Consider the following 20,703-nt stretch of genomic DNA (forward strand, 5'->3'; position numbering starts at 1 on the left):
TCCCCCCCACTGGAAAATCTACATAAGAATTTTTGACCCTTTCTTCTTTTTTTTTTTTATTCTCAAGTTTTTTTTTTAATTTTTATTTAATAATTACTTTATATTGACAGAATCCATGACAGGGTAATTTTTTTTTTTTTTACAACATTATCCTTTGCACTTATTTCTGTTCCAATTTTTTTCCCCTCCCTCCCTCCACCCCCTCCCCTAGATGGCAAGCAGTCCTTTATATGTTGGATATGTTGCAGTATATCCTAGATACAATATATGTTTGCAGAACCGAACAGTTCTCTTGTTGCATAGGGAGAATTGGATTCAGAAGGTATAAATATCCCGGGAAGAAAAACAAAAATACAGATAGTTCACATTCGTTTCCCAGTGTTCTTTCTTTGGGTGTAGCTGCTTTTATCCGTCATTTATCAATTGAAATTTAGTTAGGTCTCTTTGTCAAAGAAATCCACTTCCACCAAAATATGTCCTCATATAATATCGTTGTCGAAGTGTATAATGATCTCCTGGTTCTGCTCATTTCACTTAGCATCAGTTCATGTAAGTCTCGCCAGTCCTCTCTGTATTCATCCTGCTGGTCATTTCTTACAGAACAATAATATTCCATAACATTCATATACCACAATTTACCCAGCCATTCTCCAATTGATGGGCATCCATTCATTTTCCAGTTTCTAGCCACTACAAATAGGGCTGCTACAAACATTTTGGCACATACAGTTGACCCTTTCTTCATACCAGAAGTGAATTATGATGTTAAAAGAGAAAATGTTGATATTATATAATAATGTGCATATACGTTCTACATTTCTGAGTTTTTAAACTTTTTCTTTGCCACCTGTTGATATTTGTGTGTCATCTGTGGCTTCCACAAAACTCCCCCCAACTCCCATTTAGTTTCTTATGACCACCTGTAGCACAAACCTGTGATGGGGAAAGTCACGATGTGGAAGATACAATTCTACTCAGAAGCTGTTATAAGGCACGTAGCCATAAGATTGGTCAATCACTGTCCACCTGCTGGTATCAATAACCAAAAGAAATTATGTTTGGCAGAGACTATACAACAAATACTTGTGTAATGACATTACCACAACACATTTTTGATAGCTCTGCTTTGTCTTGGTAGTAAGTTGTTCATATGACCCAGATAACGTGTCTTCACTAAATACGTTTTCTCTTATACCATTCCCAAATTAAAACACATCAAATGTAATCTAATTAATCTATTCTGAAACAATGTAATAATAGGTTTATTTTTAAAGATTGTTGAGGAAAATGGAGGGGGGGGGGGGGTGGAGATTGGGCAAGAATTAGTCAGAGTTTCGTCGGCATTGTCCGGGAGAGAGAAGTGCCCCAACCAAGTGACACGGGTAGTAAGGTCCAGTTTACCTGCCTCAGAATTTTCTCTCCTTTGTGCAGGCGAACGCTAGGTCTTTCACCTGATTATTAGCACCCGGGTGGATCTCATCACACCCTTAGCCTACGCGCAGGCAGGGAGTATAAAGGTGGGTGTGTAATTATTGCGATGGGCCCCAGGAGGGATGTCTGAACCTTTGAATCCAATTATATTAACAATTCACACAATGATTAGCGAAAGTTGTGTTTGTTTTGTTTTCTAGTCTTAAAACACTAAAAACATAGGAATAGCAAAAATGAAGGTCGTATTTGATCCTCAAAACAATCACATGAGTTAGGTCATTCTCTTTACTTCGCCAGAGAGGTATTAGGAGGTTGTTTGACAGCAGCGCTTTTCCTCACTACTCCAAAGACTCTTCGAAAGTAGCATAAAAAGGAAAAGAGCATAGATTAGAATTGGAAGGAACATTAACTTCTTTTGAAATAGCCCAGGCAATAAAATTCAAGACAGCCGCAATAAGGAAGATTTAGGATTTATTTGGTACCGAGCTCGGGACTGAATGGTCAAAATTCCGTACCCTCACACCACTAAGGACAGCTTTTATATAAGTTTTTTCTTTGTTCGGCTATTATTACATTGGAATCTGTGATTAGCATTTTACAACAGGGTGGGAGTAGGTATTCTGTTGCATAAATAGACCACCCACCTGGAACAGATAACCTTAAGGGCATTGTTGACCCGGTCTTTTGAAATACAAAAGAGATCCCCAATCTAACTGAGCAAACTTTCTTCTGCTGGCCCGAGGCAGAAAGGACGGATTTGTTCATTTCACTTTATTTTATAGTTGAGAATAGATGTCTCAAAGCATTCCCCTAAATTTTTCTATACAAAAAATTGAAATCATACTACAAATATTGTTCATTCTTATTGCCTAACTCTAACGCAAATTTTCATTTGCAGTGTAGACTTAAAAGCTGTCCTGTCTTTTCTCAAAAACTCATATAAGTTCCTACATACCTTGAAGGAAACACAAGACATAACTTTTGTCTAATAAGAGCCATAATAGCAGCCCTCTCTCTTCACTGTGTCATGGAAAGTGGGCCATATTCGGACTCAAAAGAACCGAGTAATAATTCTAGCCTTAATACTAATTAGTTGTATATTTGCCAAGGAACACTCTTCTCCAAATTTTAGTTTGCGTATTTGTAATGTTATGCCACAGTTTTCTTTTACTGTCCTGACTCAGTTTCCCTGTCTCAGTTTCCTTAACTGTTCTGTCATTGACCCAGTAAAACTAAGGATTATTCGCTCTCGGTTTATAAATTAGCAAGATAAAAGAGTAGCTCTCCTGATGGATTTACAATATTCCTTTAGAATATTCCAAGATTAACCCATGATATCTTTACTTCTTTGTCTCCGGATTTTTTAGGGTTTTATGGCTTCCCCTCCCTGATAAAAACTTTCCCTCCCTTCTTCTTTGTCTCCAAAAAGGTATTTAAGAAGTTGTTGTTCCTCCATTCATTGCTGGAGATGGCATCTGGCAGCTGTATGCTGGACGCTGGATTCTTTGGTCCTCCAGCCCTGGGACCAATATGGATTCCTTGGTCCCAGTGTACTTATCTCTGTCTGACTGGATAATCTGAGACGAGAGTCCTGTCCAGTCAATCTTACTCTCCCATTAATAAAATATTAAAACTCTCTAATCTCTCTCCTGCCTCAGTTTCTCCGGCATTACAGTAAGACGAGTGAATGATTTATCTACCCATAACCTCATAGGACTGTTTTTAAAAATGAATAGGAGCTATAATTAAATCCCTGGAAAAAACTCCAAGTTGACTGCGTTTAGTCCAGGGATACTACCTGGCATACAGTAGGTGCTTAATAAAATGCTTATTGGCTTGAGTTGTTTGTTTGTACTATAGCTCTTTCAAATGGACAGTTTTGTGGTAGATTTCTCTTAGCAATCAACAGTTGAATCCAGTGAGGGAACCCGGAGCGGTTTTCCGCCCAGAGTGACAGTAGTGGGACTTCAAATCCCAGCAAGCGCAATTCTCGCAGAGGATCACGGCCCCGGCGGCTTCTCCAGAGGGTTAGTTCCACGTGAGTACGCTCAGCATTCTGGGAGTTGTAGTCCCGCTTCTATCAGCGAGCCCCCTCTTTTGAATGGGGACGGGGTAGCTTCGGAACTACAGCTCCTCGCGAGGAGTTAGAAGCCAGAGCTGCCTCAGGAGCCCCGGGAGGGGATGGTCTTGGTTGAGGTGGACCAAGCAGCCCGGTGCCCAGGGACAGCGGCTTAGGCATCCCGCTCCGGTCATCCCCACCAGAGCCACCATGCACCCGGCCTGCGCCGTTGGCCTGGTGTTCGCCGGCTGTTGCAGTAACGTGATCTTCCTGGAGCTCCTGGCCAGGTGAGTGACCTCAAGCGAGGTAGATGGGCGCGGCCTGGGCACCTTGGGGAGGAGAAGGCGCGCGCCTCTAGCCGGCCGTTACATTCGGGTGGCCGGAGGGGGCGGGGGACGGGGGAAGGGGGGTGGGGGAAGGGGAACGCGGGGAGAGGGGAATCCAGAGAGGGGACAGACGTAGGGGGGAATCCGCAGAGGGGAAGAGAAGGGAGGCGGGGAGGTAAGGAAAAGGAGGGAAGGGGTGTCCGGGGGAGGCAGATGAAGTTGGGGGGAGGGGAAGGGAGAAGAAAGAAAAAAGAGACGGGGGAAGCGGGGGTGGGGGGTAGGGATGGGAAGGAGGGGGAGCCAGAGGAAGAACTGTTGGTATCAGCCATTGACAGTAAAGGAAGTGAATGGTAGGCATCCTCTTGAGGCTATCATCATCCTCAGCATCATCACCACCGTAGGCATTTATAGGTGGCTCTGAGGCTTGAAAAGCCTTCCAGCTTTGGTTCCTCTCTTGATGCTCGCGACCACCTGGTGAAGTGCGTGCTGTCATAATTACAGCGTGGGAAACTTGGGTCGGGGTCACTGCGGGGCCACCTCCAAGAGCGGCTCACCATCCATTCGCCGCCTCGCTTGACCAGCTTCATTTCCCAAATGGCGAGAAACCCTCAAAACCATAGACCCGCCTTTTTGGAGTTGGGAAGGGACCTCAGAAAGGCCGCCTCGCCTTCAATTATCAGGGGTGAAAACTGAGACCCGGAGACTTGACATAATCAGTCAATAAGCATTTACTGAGTGCCACTGCACACAAAAAAGGCAAAAACAGGAACCTCGTTAAAGAGTGTATATTTTAGTGGGAGAGGCAGTCTGCAAGTAACAAAGTACATACATTGTATACACAGAGCAAATAGAAAGTAGTGTCAGAGGGAAGGAAGGGATCAGGAAAGGTCAATTTCAAAAGGCAGAATTTGAGCTGAATCTTTTTTTTAATAGCTTTTTATTTACAAATTTACATATTTATATGCACGGGTAATTTTTCATCATTGACAATTGCAAAACCTTTTTTTCCAACTTTTCCCCTCCTTCCCCTCACCTTCCCCCATGGCAGGTTGACTTGAGCTGAATCTTAAAGGAAGTCAGAAACCCAAAGGTGGAGATGAGGGAATATATTCCAGTTATGAGGAACAGCCAGTGCAAAGTCATGGAGGTGGGAGATTGAATGTCCTGTTGGAGGAATAGCATGTAGACCAGAGTATGGGTAGAGATAAGTCACTACAAATATGGGGGAGGAGAGGGAAAGGAAGGTGGGGATGTTAGAGCAGGGATTTGAATAGTTTCTTTGACTGGGAAAGAAAACATGGGGAGTAGATTAAGTGCTTGGTAGCCAGAAAGACACAAATTCCAGTCTTGTTCTGACTCTGGAGCATTGTGCAAATCACTTAACTTTTCAGGGCTCTAAGGAACTCTCTTAATAAGACTTTAAGTTGTAGAGATGTTGTGCTTCTTTGTTAGGGAATTTCCTTAACCTAAAAAAGCTCCTATTTCAAAGTAGTCACTGGTATCACCCTTTATCTTTGACTTCACTTCCAATCTTTGGTCCCTGGTATTATAGGAATTGTCAAATCCAGGAATAGATTGTCTTTGATTGTATATATATGTGTGTGGCACATTCTTTTGGCAGTGAAGCCTGTGGACGGATTTTCAGAATGATGGTTTGCTTGTTTCTCAGTCTGTGGTCTTGTACAGCCACCTCTTGAACATATATTATTCAAAAACTTTAGTACTTTTCCTTGTTAGTCCTAGAAATTTCTTTGGCTGGTCTATTGCTTTGATAGGTGGTCTACCCTAAGTAAATTCAGTAGCGTTTTTCCTTTGTTTTAATTCCTTACAAACTAGTTATGAGCAAAGTATTAGTATTGTATCATTAATTATTAATAGCTTAGGACAGGGATGGATAAGAATCTTAGAAAAATATACTTCAAAGGAAGATCAAAATATTGTGAAGGATGTAGAAGACCCTTACCCAAAATGATTATTCAGAGATCATTCAGTAGAAGGCAGAAAAGTTGTTTATTTAAAACCTCTGGAGGATGAGCTCTCCCATCTCGAGATTAGAAAAAGAAAACTCGGGGTAGGAGGGCTAAAGAAGAAGTAAAGATACATAGTTTTTATACAAGAGATTATATCATAAGAGAGCATTGAGAAGAGGAGGGGGAGACATCTAATTGATTGTTGCTATTCAGAGAGATTGGAATGGAAGGTTTCTGTTTCCCCCAAATCTTCTAATTTCTAGGAAACAGAAAATCAGGCCTTCAGGCTTAATCATGCAGATAGTGGTCCAACTAATAGACTAAATATCGATAAATATCAAATATTGATAAATGTCATCAGCTCAGGTTAAGTGAATATGTTTCTAGCTGGCCAAGGTTCAAATATATATGAGCCTACACATATTATACAGGTCATAGAGGAAACACAGAAATAATGAAAATAAAATACAGAAAAAGAATTCATACATTTCTGTAAGTTCTTCACCTTATCTCTCTCAGTTCCATACAATATGAATTGGCAAAAAAGTCAATAGAGGTTTAGCCATAAGAGGGAGAATATGCAGGTATGCAGAGAATCAGTCCTGAGTTTGCTGTCAATTAGAATTAAATCCTAGCTGGGATTGTATAGTGTTAAGACTATATGGGTGCATTTGATAAGTTCTTGAAAGGTTGTATATAAATTTAACAAGTCAAGTGAATTTACATTTATGAAGACAGCCCCTTTTCATTTTGTCCAGATCTCCAATTTCATTGGTAGGACAGAATAGCAATGAGGTCACTGAATGCTACATTAGGATCCCTGCGGGCAGAATATTGATTTATATTTAAATTATATCCATATGTACATTTGTACATATGTACATACACCACTACCTTTTATAGTCTTCTGTGTTTGTATTGGTTCTGATTAGCCACACATCCTGTTTCTTATCTCCAACATAATGATGTCATTTTGCTCCTTTTCAAAATTGAAGGACAAGAATTAATTATTTTGTTAAATATTTACATTTTAATATGGTTCTGGTTGTGTTTTAGGCTGTTTGTTGGAATTTGGTGTCCATACCCATTGCATCTGACTTGCAATTTAAGGTTTTGGAAAATTGTCTTGAGACATTAACGATTTGTCCAGAGAGGCTTCCTATTGAACGAGATAAAATGAGATCTTTCAAGACAGTTGTGAAAATCGAGTAAGGCTTCATCTATTTCAAAGTTTGAGTAGGCCTGAAGGACTTTAAGGTCAAGGGCATACTTAAGTACCCTTCTTGTTATCCTCCCTATTTCAGCCAAATATGGCAACTATGTACTTGTTGGCCAAGTTCAATTTCTTGGGTAGTTCCCGTGTTTAGAATGTAAGATCCTCAGCCAATAAGGATGAGAGTCAGTGGTGGGAAGGGGAATTTGCATTAGGGATAAAAGCGCCTACCCTACCCCCTACGGTGCTTCCTCCCTTCGACTGTCTGCTCGATGGTGGGACGCCCGATTCTCGCGAGAACGTAAATAAACTTTGCTTTGCTTCTAGAGATCTATCCAGCTGTTTTATTAATGGTTTCTGACCCACACAGTATACACTGTAACATTTTTGTCCCCTTATACTGATAACTTTTCTAAAGTGAATTGGCGCACTTAAATTTTTATCTCTCTTTTTTAATGTTAAGATTTTATAAGTGGGAACTATTTGTTGTGGTAAGAACATTGGACTAAATACATATCATTCCAGCTAGGATAAGTCATTTGACCTCTTTGGGATTTTTCTCATTTGTGAAGTAAGGATATTGATCTCTCAAGGCCCTTGAAGTTACAATGCTATTTAAGAATATCTAAAGAACTTTCATTTCAATGGCTTCTTTTATTCTTGAGTTGAGAAACTGAAATAGCAGAGATTTGCTTAAAGATATCAAATCTTGGAGAATATAATTCAGTCCTTTAATACTTTGCAATTTAATTGATGCTTTTCATGAGTTGCAGAAGCTTAACAAATTTGTCATCTGCTAACTTGTTAATAGACCTCTTCAGATTTAGCTGGGCTAATTCTCACAATAAGCATGCAATTATTAGGTCTTTACATGAAGAGTTTCTAGCTTGTTGAGATATACCAGAGCTTTAGTGTGGTACGTCTTAGTCTTAACCTAGCGTCTTAAGGTCAACAAAAGTGACATAATATAGATTAGGATTCTAATTCAGTATTAACTAGCAGTAAATATAATGTGTGTGATACAAATAGCATTTCATGCAGCCTAGCCCAATGACATCATATTTTCTTCTAGAACTTTGAGAATGGGAACTCTAGTTAATTGGTACTTACCTTGACTAGCAACTGCCACCACATTTCTTCGATTAATAGTTGTAGTCTGTGCAAGCAAAAATCCCTATTTCCACATCACTCTGTGCCCCTACCCAATTTAATATCCCTCTTCCTGAATCCCATGTAGTTTTTCATTTGGGCCTTCAGAAACTCCATTTTATAATAAATTTCCTTTCATTTTTTAACTCTTACTCTCAACACTCATTCCATCTTCTCAAACTTATAGATGCCTGGCTTCCCATAGAAGACTTAGTATCTATGATGATCTTAGATGGCCATTCCTTATGACTGGCCATACCTTATTTCATGTTCTTCCATCCCCATGAGAGTTTTATAATTGCACCACACTGCTACTTCTGAACTGTTTAGTTTATTATTTCATTATTTAAGCCATTTTAAAAATGGCTTGTCCCAAGTAATAAAATAAGTAATTTAACATGTGTCTTGCATGTAAAAAGTATAAAACAATCCCTACAAAGCATTCACAATCTATTTGAGACAAGTTATACACATATTAATCAGAAAACAAGACCTCATTGATTATATGATAGTTACACAGTACAGATAAATGCAGAAAGCCCTAGAAAATAGACATCATTTCTGGTTTGGGGCAGGGAGAATCACAGAGATGACACTTAAAAGTGCACTTTGAAGAACATATTGGGTATAGATACCATAAAGTTAGCTGAGTTCATACCAGTCATAACCATGTCCTACTGGAGCAGGTTTTACAGTTGCTCTAGAGATTGAGAGAAAAAAGGAGACTTAGATCAGGTGTTTTTTGGCTTCTTGTTTTTGTTTTTGTTTTTTAAAGCAACTGGGATTAAGCAACTTGCCCAAATCACACAGCTAGTGTCAGGTGTCTGAGGCTGGATTTGAATTCAGGTCTTCAGAACTTCAAGCAAGTTTGGTGCTCTAAATTGGGTGTACTTAACATTAGGTCAATAGCTCTCTAAAGAGTCAATGTATAAATTTTGGGAGATGGGAATTCAGGGGAATTTTCAGGATGGGACATGGGCATGTTTAGAGAATGTGTGAACCTGAAAAGGGAGGGGGAAAATTCCATCTTTAATTATGATTAGTTTCCTTTGTAATTCTGTGTATTTAAAAACATTTAAAAACAGTATTCTGAAAGGAGATCCATAGCTTTCTCCAGATTGTCAGAGCAGAAAAGTTAACTCTTGGTAAAGTCCCTTCCAGACCTAAAATTTTTTATACCTCTGCCAGCAACTAGATTATGTTTCTCTTTCACTATGAACCAAGAATTGGATATGATAGTATTAAGGGATTTAAATCTTCTTTTCTGGGTAGCTTAGAACCAGAGACATTGAGGGTGAATCAGATAAGGACTTTTTTCTCAATTTAAAATAAGAAATATGAGAACCATAACTTGCTTTCTGAAATCCTTATCTTAAAACTATAACAATTTGAGTACTTAACTCATTTTTCTAAGTACTTAAACTTCTAGTTTTTCACTCTATTTTTAGCAAAACTAATTGATAAAGATTTGTTTGAGAATTTTAAAAATTATTTTTGTTAGTAATTCTTACTGAGGAACAAAATCCAGGAAAATATTGGCCTATAAAGAAAAGAGAGTTGGGTTACCATTTTAAAGGGTTAAATATCAGTAAATCACCTTGTGCCCTTTGGAATTCAAAATTTTTATGGAACAAAAATACTGACCCCCAAGAGGTCAGTAACACAAAGAAAGGCCCTTTATTCACCAGAGTATAGCAGCCCGTTTTTGTACTAGAAAAGAACTGGAAACAAAATAGATGCCTGATGATTGAATAATAGATACATTTTATTTAATGTAATATTGCAGTACTATTAAGATATGACTACTGAGAAGCACCTTAGACTTACATGAGCTGATGAAAGTGAAGTAAATAGAATCAGGAAAACAGTGACTACAATAGTATTAAAGCAAAGAACAATGACAGAACAAGCAATGCTATGAAATTTTAATGTCCAAATTTGGCCCCAAAGAAGAGATGTAAGAAGACATTTCAGCACTCTTTTGGCAGAGATAAGGAACCATGGTGTGGAATGCTATATAATATCAGAAATTTTTTGATTTATTGCTTGGTTTGGGGCATTTTTTAAAAATTGTAAAATGTTTTCTGGGAGAGGATAGAGGAGGAACCATAGTAAGAAATGTAATTTATATAAAAGCAAAAAAAATAGAAAATTATTTTCTAAAAAAAAAGAAATTAACATTGCCAAGCACAAATGTTTTATTTTAAGGTAAGGTGTGTTAGGATTTGTAGTATCTTTAAGATAGAAGGGATTTTAGAAGTCATCTATTTCAATCCCCCACCTGGACCATAATGATCTCTATAAAACTCATAAAGAGAACTTCTGTAAGCTGAATCACATATGTGCTCAGGAAACTTGATATATAAAATAATCTTAGAGGTATTACTTTATGAAATAAAATACTCTTTTATTAAGCTAGAATCATCCTTGATTTATCTTTATCTACGATTTAAGCATCATAACTCTCAGATTCTCGAATGATCACATTTCTCTTTTGAAATGTTCATAGAATCATTGACTATGATTAAAATTCATTACTCCCCCCCCCCAATCTGGTGGTTTTGTGTGTCCCTTAATATATAAAATAACTTGTCTAAAATCCTTTGAAAAATCTCCTTCATGGCCCAACTACCTTTTAACTTGAGCATATAAATTATACAAATTTCTTATTATTACATTTTACAATATTCATTTCCTTCAATATATAATTTTACTTATCAGTTATAAATTATCGGTTTATATACATATTATATATAAATATATTATCAGTTTACAAAACTGATCATTTCCTCTCACTGCCTATATCATATCTTAGTGCATCTATAGAATGATTTCTAGGATAGATAGTAAAATTTGGCCAGTGAACTAGTGGGTTTCTGGGGTGATAAGGTTCTTCTATGTGCCTTTCAGTTTGGCAGGGACAGGCTTTTGTTGGAGACAGTAGTCTGTTCTTCCATTTCTTTTGTGGTGATAATGAAAGAACAGGCTCTTCCTGTTCATTGCTTGAGCTCCTATCATAGTTGCTGCACCCATCAGTTGCCTGCATTTATGGGCTGTGTTCTTTGCATGAGTTGCTATCCTATTACTATCCTGTCTCACTTGACTCTTTGCATTTATATAATGATAAGTGGGTTAGGCAAGAGGACATGAAAAATGTTATGTTCATAGACATAATGAAAAGAGTGAATTTTTCCCCCTGAGGCAATTGGGGTTAAGTGACTTGCCTAGGGTCACACAGCTAGGACCTGTTAAGTGTCTGAAACTCAATTTGAATTCAGGTCATCCTGAGGGTTGGTATCTATTGATTGGACCAACTTAACAAAGTTAAAAGATTGAGACTTATTAAGATTATTTTGATTTTGAAGATGTCTACCTAAGAGAGATTTGCATATTCCCATAAACACATAATATTTTAGAATTTTGTTTATGCCTTTTTGATGAAACATGAGCATCAATAAGAGAATTCATGTATAGGAAGCACCAGGGGGAATGATTGAATCATGTTATTTGGGAATGATTAAATATTGTCTGTTGTTAATATGAGCCAAACTCCTAGAATGGCTTAAAAAGAAAAAAAGTTACACAGATCAGAATTGAGTATAGAGAAAGACCAGAGCTGAGAATGGGACTGTACACAGGGAGTGAATTTGAGTTCTTAAACTTGATTGTCCAGGTAGTGCTTCCCAAAGAGCTTCTTAGCCTTAAAAGTGAAAGCCATGAATAGGCAATAGAAGGGTAGGAATAAGATTTGTGGAGAGGAAATTGTATAGGCCCAGGAGAGAAGCATGGCCAAAATTCATGGACCCAAGACCTAATCTTTTTAAGAGAGGAGAGTTCTAGAGAGTACTCAAGTTCTCAGGACAAATATTTTAGTTCTAGGACTAAGCAGGTATAGTCAGGGAAAATCTACCATTTGGAAGAACAATTTGAATCTTCTACTTCACTTTGGCTATGTGTTATTTGGATTGTCTGGATTTATGTAAAGGAGTTGTCTTTTCCTACCCTAAGAGTCAAATTCCCTTCCACAGGTGTTGGGAGTTCAAATGTTGGGTTCTTGTTCTTCTATAAAATATTATAAAAGTTCTCTCTGGGTGCCTTCCCTGGAATCAGGATTTTGTCGGTCCCTGTTCGGGCGCCAAAATGCGGTGAGCTTTTTCTTCTCAAAACATAGCCAGGTGATAAAAGTTCAGATCTTTTATTATCTCCAATATAGCCCGGTTAGTTTAGAGGTCTATCTCTCTGCTTGGTTTCAAGAGCTCCCTCCAAATGTTGCCAAATCCAAATGTCTGGTCCTTCAGCCTCTGCCTCTGCTTTCTTCTGCCTCCAACCAGCACAGAGATGGAATGAATCTCTTGTTTCCTTCACTTGGGGCTCAGCTAGCTTTCTAATGAGTCTTTCAGACCAGCTTGGTCTCAGTGGGGGGCGTGCAGGAGCCCAGCCACCTACCACAGTGGTGTGAGATGAAGATGAATCTGGTTGTTCACTGAACTCTCGACTCGTAGCTTCTTCCTCTGAAAACTCTTCTTCTGCCACCAGCCAGCCGAGTGGAAAATATTCTGCCTTGCCTCGGAGAGAGGGCTTTTGGCGTAATTCCGCTGAAATCTCGACCTGTAGCTTCTTCACTCTGAAAAACTTCTTTGACTGGCCCATTGAAGCTCTATTTATGCTCCTTCAAGAGAGGGATTGTGGGTTTTCTCCCATAGTGCTCTCTGGCCCAAAGAGCTTCAAGGGAAGTGTGAATTCCCAAAGTTACAAAGTTTACTTTGTGAAGCTGGCATACTTGTGAACTCCAATGAGTAAAGGTGCAAACACAAGCATTGTACTAATTAGTTCCACTTAGTACCTTGTTTCAGGTTCTGCCCAAAACATCTTCTTGTAAGATTAGATCAACTCTAATTAGTTAGCAGTTTGTAAAGATTCCAACACCCAGGAGCCCAAGTATGGAGTACCATAAGTATGGAATATAGGCCAGCTAGAGAATGAAAGATTGGCACACAGATAACCCCAAATACGGTTCCCTTTTAGGGAAGCTTTGTCAACCATAGGGTAATGCTAATACTACGAGAAGGTGGGATTCAATGGAAAAAAGGAGAGTTGCCTTAAATATTTGTGGGATACAAAATATGTTTTATATGTTCTGAAAGGTCAAAAAAACCCAAACCTAACCTACACACACACACACACACACACACACACACACACACACACACACACAGAATTATTCTGAGTACTTTTGTGGAGTTTTTAATCTGCTATTCTGATGTTTCCAAGGGAAACCTTTATGGGAGTAAAATGAGCAAAATCTGATGTTCTCCAAGGAATTCTGAGTGGGAGTACACACACAAAAAAAGAGTACTCTGTAAGAACTCTCCACATTTTGCCTTGAGGTGGGATTCTGGACCATGGGGATTAAAAGTTAAAAAGAAGCTAATCCTCAGGTAAATGTCCTTACCAAAATATGTTTTTTATAATAATTCTAATAAAGTTCTTACATGGAAGAACTTGAAATGGATTGCTACCTGATAAATAGTATCCTGACAACTGTAGCAGTAATTTAAGCTTGTTTAGAATCACAACTTATCTTATTGATTCCCTAATAGACATATTTAAGAGATTTATCATAGAAAAGTAGATATGCCTATATATATAGGTATAGAACCCTATATAATTCTTAATAGCCAACTATTCCATTTAGGTTAAATTATTTGCCCTTTCCTAAAAATTATGTGCCTACTACAAAAAGAAGCAAAAATGTCCCTAACTTCAAGGAGATTAGAGTCTAATGGAGAGATGTTTAAATAAGTATATCTAAAGGAAGCTAATATATAGGATAAATAGGAAACAGTAGAGAGAAGGTACTAAGATAAAGAGAAGTTGGGAAAGCTTCCTGTGGAAGATTGATAAGATAACTAAAGTTAGGTCTTAAAAGAAGCCAGGGAGGCTAGTAATCAGAGCAGAGGAGGAAGAACATTCTAGGCATGGGGAACAGCCAGAGAAAATGCTCATAACTAAAAGATGGATTGTCTTTGTGTAACAAACAAGAGGCTAGAGTTAGTGAATCAAAAAGTGTGTATTGGGAGTAAGATATAAGAAGATTGGAAAAGAAAGCAGGGACTAGGTTATGAAGGGCATTGCATGTCAAATAGAGAGCATTTTGTATTTGATCTTGGATACAAGAGGAAACCAAATAGTTTGAATAGAATGGGATGACATCATTGGACCTAAACTTTAGGAAAATCACTTTAGTAACTATATTGGAAAATGGGTTGGAGTGAAGAAAAACTTGAGGCAGCAGATCCATGAGCCAATTATTACAATAATGCAGATATGAGATGATGAAGGCCTGTACCAGAATGCTGGCAGTGTGAGAGTAAAGAAGGAAGAATATTTGAGAGAGTGAGATAGTGAGGTCTTGACAACAGATTGAATGTTGTCCAATATGACTCTCAGGTTGTGAACCCAAAGGACTAGGAGACTAGTGTTGCCTTCTTTTGTAATTGGGGAAGTAGGAGAGAGAGGAGGCTTTTGGGGAAAGATAAGTTCTGTTTTGGACATATGGAGTATAAGATGTTTACTGGACATCCATTTCAGATGTCTGAAAGGTATTTAATGATTTGAGATTGGAGGTCAGCAGAAAGACTGGGGCAAGAAAGATATGTTTAAGAGTCAGCAGCATGGAGATGGTAATTAAGTCAATAAGAACTGATGAGATTACCAAGTGAAGTAATACAGGGGGAATCTGCCCCCTCAGAACCCTGAGGTAACTTGGAGGCTGTAATGTGGAAGAAGATTCAGCAAAAGAGAAAAAAGGAATAATCAGATAGGTAGAATGAAAACTAGGAGACAATGGTGTTCCAAAAGAGATTATTGAGGAGAGATCAACAGCTTCAGGGACTGTCAGAAGATCAAAGAATTGATGATTGAGAAAAGGTCATTGAATTTGACGAAAAAGAAATCACTGTTAACTTTAGAGAGAATAGTTTGGATGGAAAGTTAAGGTTAGAAGCCAGAATGTAAGTGGCTTAGAGTGAGGACAAAAGGTAGAAATAGACACAAAAGACAGAAGAGATATAGTGTGATAGCAAGAATGGAAGGATAAAGGGGGAATTTTCAGGATTTTTGTTAGGATAGAGTCTGTATAAAGGCTTTTTTTTCTCCGAAAACATAGATAAAGGAGATAATATGTTATACAAATTTATTCTCTGTATTTTGGAATCATCAAGTTGCCTTGTGTCATATAAATGACCTTGTTCTCAATTCTCTTATTTTCTTCCCCCCCCCCCCCTTTCCTACCCACTATTCAGGAGGCATCCAGGATGTGGGAACATTGTGACATTTGCACAGTTTTTATTTATAGCAGTGGAAGGCTTTATCTTTGAAGCTAACTTGGGAAGGAAGAAGCCTGCTATTCCAATAAGGTATGGAAATTAAATTTTTCTTATTTTGCTTTTATAAAATATGTGAAGGCATCTCTTGTAACTAAATGTAGAAACTTCCTTAATTTGTGTCAAAGACATCTGTGAAATTGCCCATTTTTCTGAATTTTGGAGAGTTTTGAAACTGTACAAAGTACTTAATAATGTATAATATTTTTACAGCACTTTTAGATTTTAAAAGCATCAGATACTTTATGTTGTTTAAGAATCACAGTAACCTAGGTAGTACAAATATTATTATCTGTATATATGAGAAAACTGAAGCTCCAAGGAGACAAATGGCTTTCCCATGGTAAGTCCAAAGTGACTTTGAACCTCTTTGTTCAAGTTTCTCTTAATTTCAGCATTGGCCCTCGTAAACATCTGCTAGCACTCATTAGTATCCATCCAGGGCCTAAGCATGGTAGCTATGTAACTGTCCCTCTACAAAGATGGGAAATGACCTTAATAGAGAAGGCTCAAAAAGCTGGAGACAGGAAGAAATCAGGAGAGCCTTTCTGTACCCAGCGTCATTTTAGCTGTGTCTTAATGGAAGTCCAGATTTCTAAGAGCCATAAGTGAGGAGGCAAAGTGTTTTAGACATGAAGAATTTAGCTAATGCTAAGTTACTGAAGTAGACTGTTGTGTTCAAGGAACAGCAAGTAGACTTTTATAGCCAGGTCATAGAGTGTATAGAAGAGAAGATTGGAAAGATAGAAAGGATCCCAGTTGTAAAGAGCTTTTAAATACTAAATAGAGGACTTTATATTTGATCCTGGAGGTGTTACAGAATCACTAGAGTTTGATTAGTGACATAGTCATACTAATACTTTAGGAAGATCACTTTTTTTTAAAATAACTTTTTATTGATAGAACTCATGCCAGGGTAATTTTTTACAACATTATCCCTTGCATTCACTTCTGTTCCGATTTTTTCCCTCCCTCCTTCCACTCCCTCCCCCAGATGGCAAGCAATCCTTTACATGTTGAATAGGTTACATTATATCCTGGATACAATATACGTGTGCAGAACCGAACAGTTTTCTTGTTGCACAGGGAGAATTGAATTCAGAAGGTATAAATAATCTGGGAGGAAAAACAAAAATGCAAGCAGTTTATATTCATCTCCCAGTGTTCTTTCTTTGGGTGTAGCTGCTTCTGCCCATCTTTGAGCAATTGAAACTGAATTAGCTCTCTTTATCGAAGAGATCCACTTCATCAGAATACATCCTCAAACAGTATCATTGTTGAGGTATATAATGATCTCCTGGTTCTGCTCATTTCACTTAGTATCAGTTCATGTAAGTCTCGCCAGTCCTCTCTGTATTCATCTTGCTGGTCATTCCTTACAGAACAATAATATTCCGTAACGTTCATATACCACAATTTACTCAACCATTCTCCAATTGATGGGCATCCATTCATTTTCCAGCTTCTAGCCACTACAAACAGGGCTGCCACAACCATTTTGGCACAAACAGGTCCCTTTCCCTTCTTTAGTATCTCTTTGGGGGGAAGATCACTTTGTGATTGTGGTGAGAAGAAACTGGAGACACAGAGGCCAATGAGAAGGCTGCTTACCAATAGACCAATGTCTATGTGAAATATGAGATCTGAATGTGTGAATGGAAAGTGGTGACACAGATGAGAAATGCTGGGAAGTTGATTGAATATGAAAGAGTGAGAGGAAGGAGTTGAAGATAACTTTGAATCTGCATGATTAGAAGAGCCTTTAAAAGGAATAAGCAAGTTTAAAAAGAGGGGGATATTTGGAGGGAAAGATAGTAAGCTTATTTTTGAACATGTTGACTTCGAAATTTCTTTGGGTCATTCAGTTCAAAATGTAGTAGGGAGTTGGTAATATCAGACTGCCATTCAGGAGAGGGACTAGTGCTAGATACTAGATCTAGGAATCATATGTGGAGAGATGATAATTGAACCCATGAAGACTAAGAAGATCACCAAGTGAGAGACTATATAAATTAAATAAAAGAGGACCCAGAACAGAATCTTGGGGTACACTATCAATTAAAATGTCTTCTGCCTCCCCTTAGAACATATAGCAGCACCAATTTTAAAAAATTTTAATTAGCATAAGGTCAGCTTAACATTCTAATTTGCCTATTTTCAGATGGAGTTTGGTAGATTGGGATTTTTTACTCCCTACTAAAAAGGAAGAAAAGCAGAAATTAAAAGTAGGTAGGATTTATTTGGATAAATGTATAGCAAACTTAAGTTGAAACTTGTTTTAACTCCAGAGCAGTGACCAGAGCCACTAGTCCAAATTTAAAATATTTACAAAACTTTCAATAAAGTAGGCCAAAGGGAAGAGAGTCACTTATGTATTCAACAATTTATCTGAAAACTCGCAGCCAGACCAAAATAGAAGGGAAATGCATTTAATTCTTAATGTTCTATATAGGGAGTTGTCACTGGATTATTTTGTGTGTGTGTGTGTGTGTGTGTGTGTGTGTGTGTGTGTGAGATAGATAGAGAGAGAGAGAGAGAGAGAGAGAGAGAGAGAGAGAGAGAGAGAAAGAGAGAGAGACAGGGAAACGGGGAGAGAGAGGCAGAGGCAGAGAGAAGGAAAGAAAAGATGCTTTTAAGATGATGCTTTTAAGATGATCACATTCAAGTTTGAAAGTTAAAATTTAGTTTGATTGGTGTTACATAGAAATTTTCATGAAGAATCCTTTTTGAACTTACGTTACTAATACTGTAGTCATCTTTTTTTCTTTCCCTTTCCACTGCAAATTTGTGATGCTGAAGTAGAATGGCACTATCATTTAAGAAATGGCCATGTCTTATTCAATCCTGCCAACTAGCTAGGGATGACAGACAAGAATGGAAGGACCTGGGAGCTGGTGTCAGAAAACTTGGAATTTGAATCCCAGCACCAGCTCTCATAGCAGAGAGCAACTGAGCACTCAGGTACCCTAAGTGAGCCTTATCTTTTTCATTGGCAAAATGGAACAAGAGTATTTACACTACCCACTTCAAACAGAAAGCACTTTTATTGTATTGTTAGAAAATGTTAATATTTTCTAACTCATTTGCTATGTTTTTTAATTGTTGATTTTTTTTTAAGCATACAGTGCTTTTAATCCTGTGTATATGATATTCCTGCATATGCTTCTATTTCCATTGGTCCTCCAGTTTCTAAAATTTTTAACTAAGAAATATGTCATAGGAATGCATCTTCTTTGTGGATTTATATGAAAATATTCTGAGAGGTCTAAAATATAAATGTATCATTATTCTCAGTATAAAGTTGGAGTTTTAAATTCATGGTTGCCAGGTTACCACTTAACAATGGGAAATTTTGGCTAGACTGGTGTGAAGAAAGAAATATTTGAAATGTTAATAAATGTCATCTTTTGCATTATTATACTTGTACTATTAATACTCTTTAAGTCTATAAAGGAATTAAGATTGGCAAAGGAAGAAAAGGAGACAAACATTTATTAAGTGCGTCTTGTGTACCAACTTTTATGCTAAATGCTTTAGAAATATCAATATATTTGATTCTCACAGTAGTCCTGTGAGATAGGTGCTATTATTCCCATTTTACAATTGAGGAAACTGAGGCAGACATCAGTTAAGTGATTTGGCTTGGGTAACAGAATTGGTAAGTTTCTGAGACCATATTGAACTGTTTTCCTCAGTTCAAATGGGAATATATTATCTTTCTATAGCACTGTGTTTTGGGATTACAAAGAAAAGCAAAAATATATTTCTTACTCTTGCCCTGGAGGGCACAAAGTACAAAAAATTGTACGTCCAGATCTATCCAATATAAATGAAAGGTAGTCTTAAAGGGAAAAGCACTAGTGGGATGGAGAGAGACTGGGAAGAGTTTTTTAAAAAAGGTGGGATTTAAGCTGAATCTTGAAGGAAACCAAGAGGTGGAGATGAGGAGGGGAGGACATACTAATATATGAATCAGCCCGAAGGCAAGAGAGGTGAGAAAGGAGAGCATTTTATGCTTATGGGACAACCAGCAAAAATCCCTTGAGCCAGGCATGTGGAGAATTTTGTTCAAGGAACTTCTAGGAGACCAATGTCATTTAATCACAGAACATGTGGGGCAATATAAGAAAACTGGTAAGAGGGGAATGGTAGAATGAATGAAAAGTAGGATTTTATTTTTGATCTTGGAAGTGATAGGAAGACAAGTTGTGAAAGATTTTCAGTACCAAACAGAAGATTTTATCTTTGATCCTATAGGCAGCAGAATGTCACTGGAAAGGGGTTTAGTGGAGTGACATGTTCAGATCTGTGCTTTAGGGAAATCACTTTGGCAGCTGAAGGGAAGAGGAATGGGAGTAGGGAGAAATTTGAAGAAGGGAGACCAATCAAAAGGTTTTTGCAGTAGTCCAAGAGTGAAGTGATGAGTGCCTCCACCAGCTGTATGAGCTAAAGAGAAGGGAGAAGAGAATCGTACACAACAGTGACAAGACGTGACAACATATTGGATACATGCACTGAGTGAGAGAATGGAGAAGAGAACAGCATCTAAGTTGGAAGCCTAAGTGACTGGGAGAATGGTAGTGCCCTTGGCAATAAGAAGAAAATTTAGAAGATGAAGGGGTAGAGAATATGATGAGTTCTATTGACAGAAGCAAAAAGATGATGTTATCATTATTTGATGATAATAGTAATGACTTTTATACCTATGTACATAATTTTTATAGCTTTTCTAGAAATATATCTTCTAAAATGATTGTTTTTAAAAATAGTAGATTCTCTGTGATATGCTGTTTTATTTTTGTTGCAGGTATTATGCCATCATGGTGACGATGTTTTTTACTGTCAGTGTGGTGAATAATTATGCTCTAAATCTCAACATTGCCATGCCTCTGCATATGATATTTAGATCAGTAAGTGCTATCTGGACCACTGAATTGTATTTACTCCTGTTTAAAAAAAAAAAAAGAGTTTTAATGTTTTATGCTATAACATATATATATGATATAACAAGAGTATGGATGGAGTTCATTTTGATGGGTTTCATGTGAAAATGGATCTGATGAATGTAGAAGTTGATCTTTACCATATTATGAATACATGGTTGGTTATCTTAGTAACAAGGCAAAAGGAGTTTTTTTTTCTTTGCCTTTATTTCTTTTTTCTCAGTGTT

General features: G+C 37.8%; 1 protein-coding gene across 1 annotated transcript in view; it reads left to right on the forward strand.

Annotated features, from left to right (window-relative positions):
- The first annotated feature begins 3,343 nt into the window (after nucleotides 1-3,343).
- Nucleotides 3,344-20,703, forward strand: part of SLC35B4 (solute carrier family 35 member B4) — a 32,493-nt gene continuing 15,133 nt past the window's right edge. The window contains exons 1-3 of the mRNA XM_052001554.1: nucleotides 3,344-3,777; nucleotides 15,453-15,566; nucleotides 20,341-20,443. Coding sequence (XP_051857514.1) covers nucleotides 3,701-3,777; nucleotides 15,453-15,566; nucleotides 20,341-20,443 — 294 coding nt within the window. The 5' untranslated portion in view covers nucleotides 3,344-3,700. The remainder of the gene's footprint in view (nucleotides 3,778-15,452; nucleotides 15,567-20,340; nucleotides 20,444-20,703) is intronic.

This window comes from Antechinus flavipes, chromosome 5 (genome assembly GCF_016432865.1).
Source record: "Antechinus flavipes isolate AdamAnt ecotype Samford, QLD, Australia chromosome 5, AdamAnt_v2, whole genome shotgun sequence".
In the NCBI taxonomy this organism is placed as follows: Eukaryota; Metazoa; Chordata; class Mammalia; order Dasyuromorphia; family Dasyuridae; genus Antechinus; species Antechinus flavipes.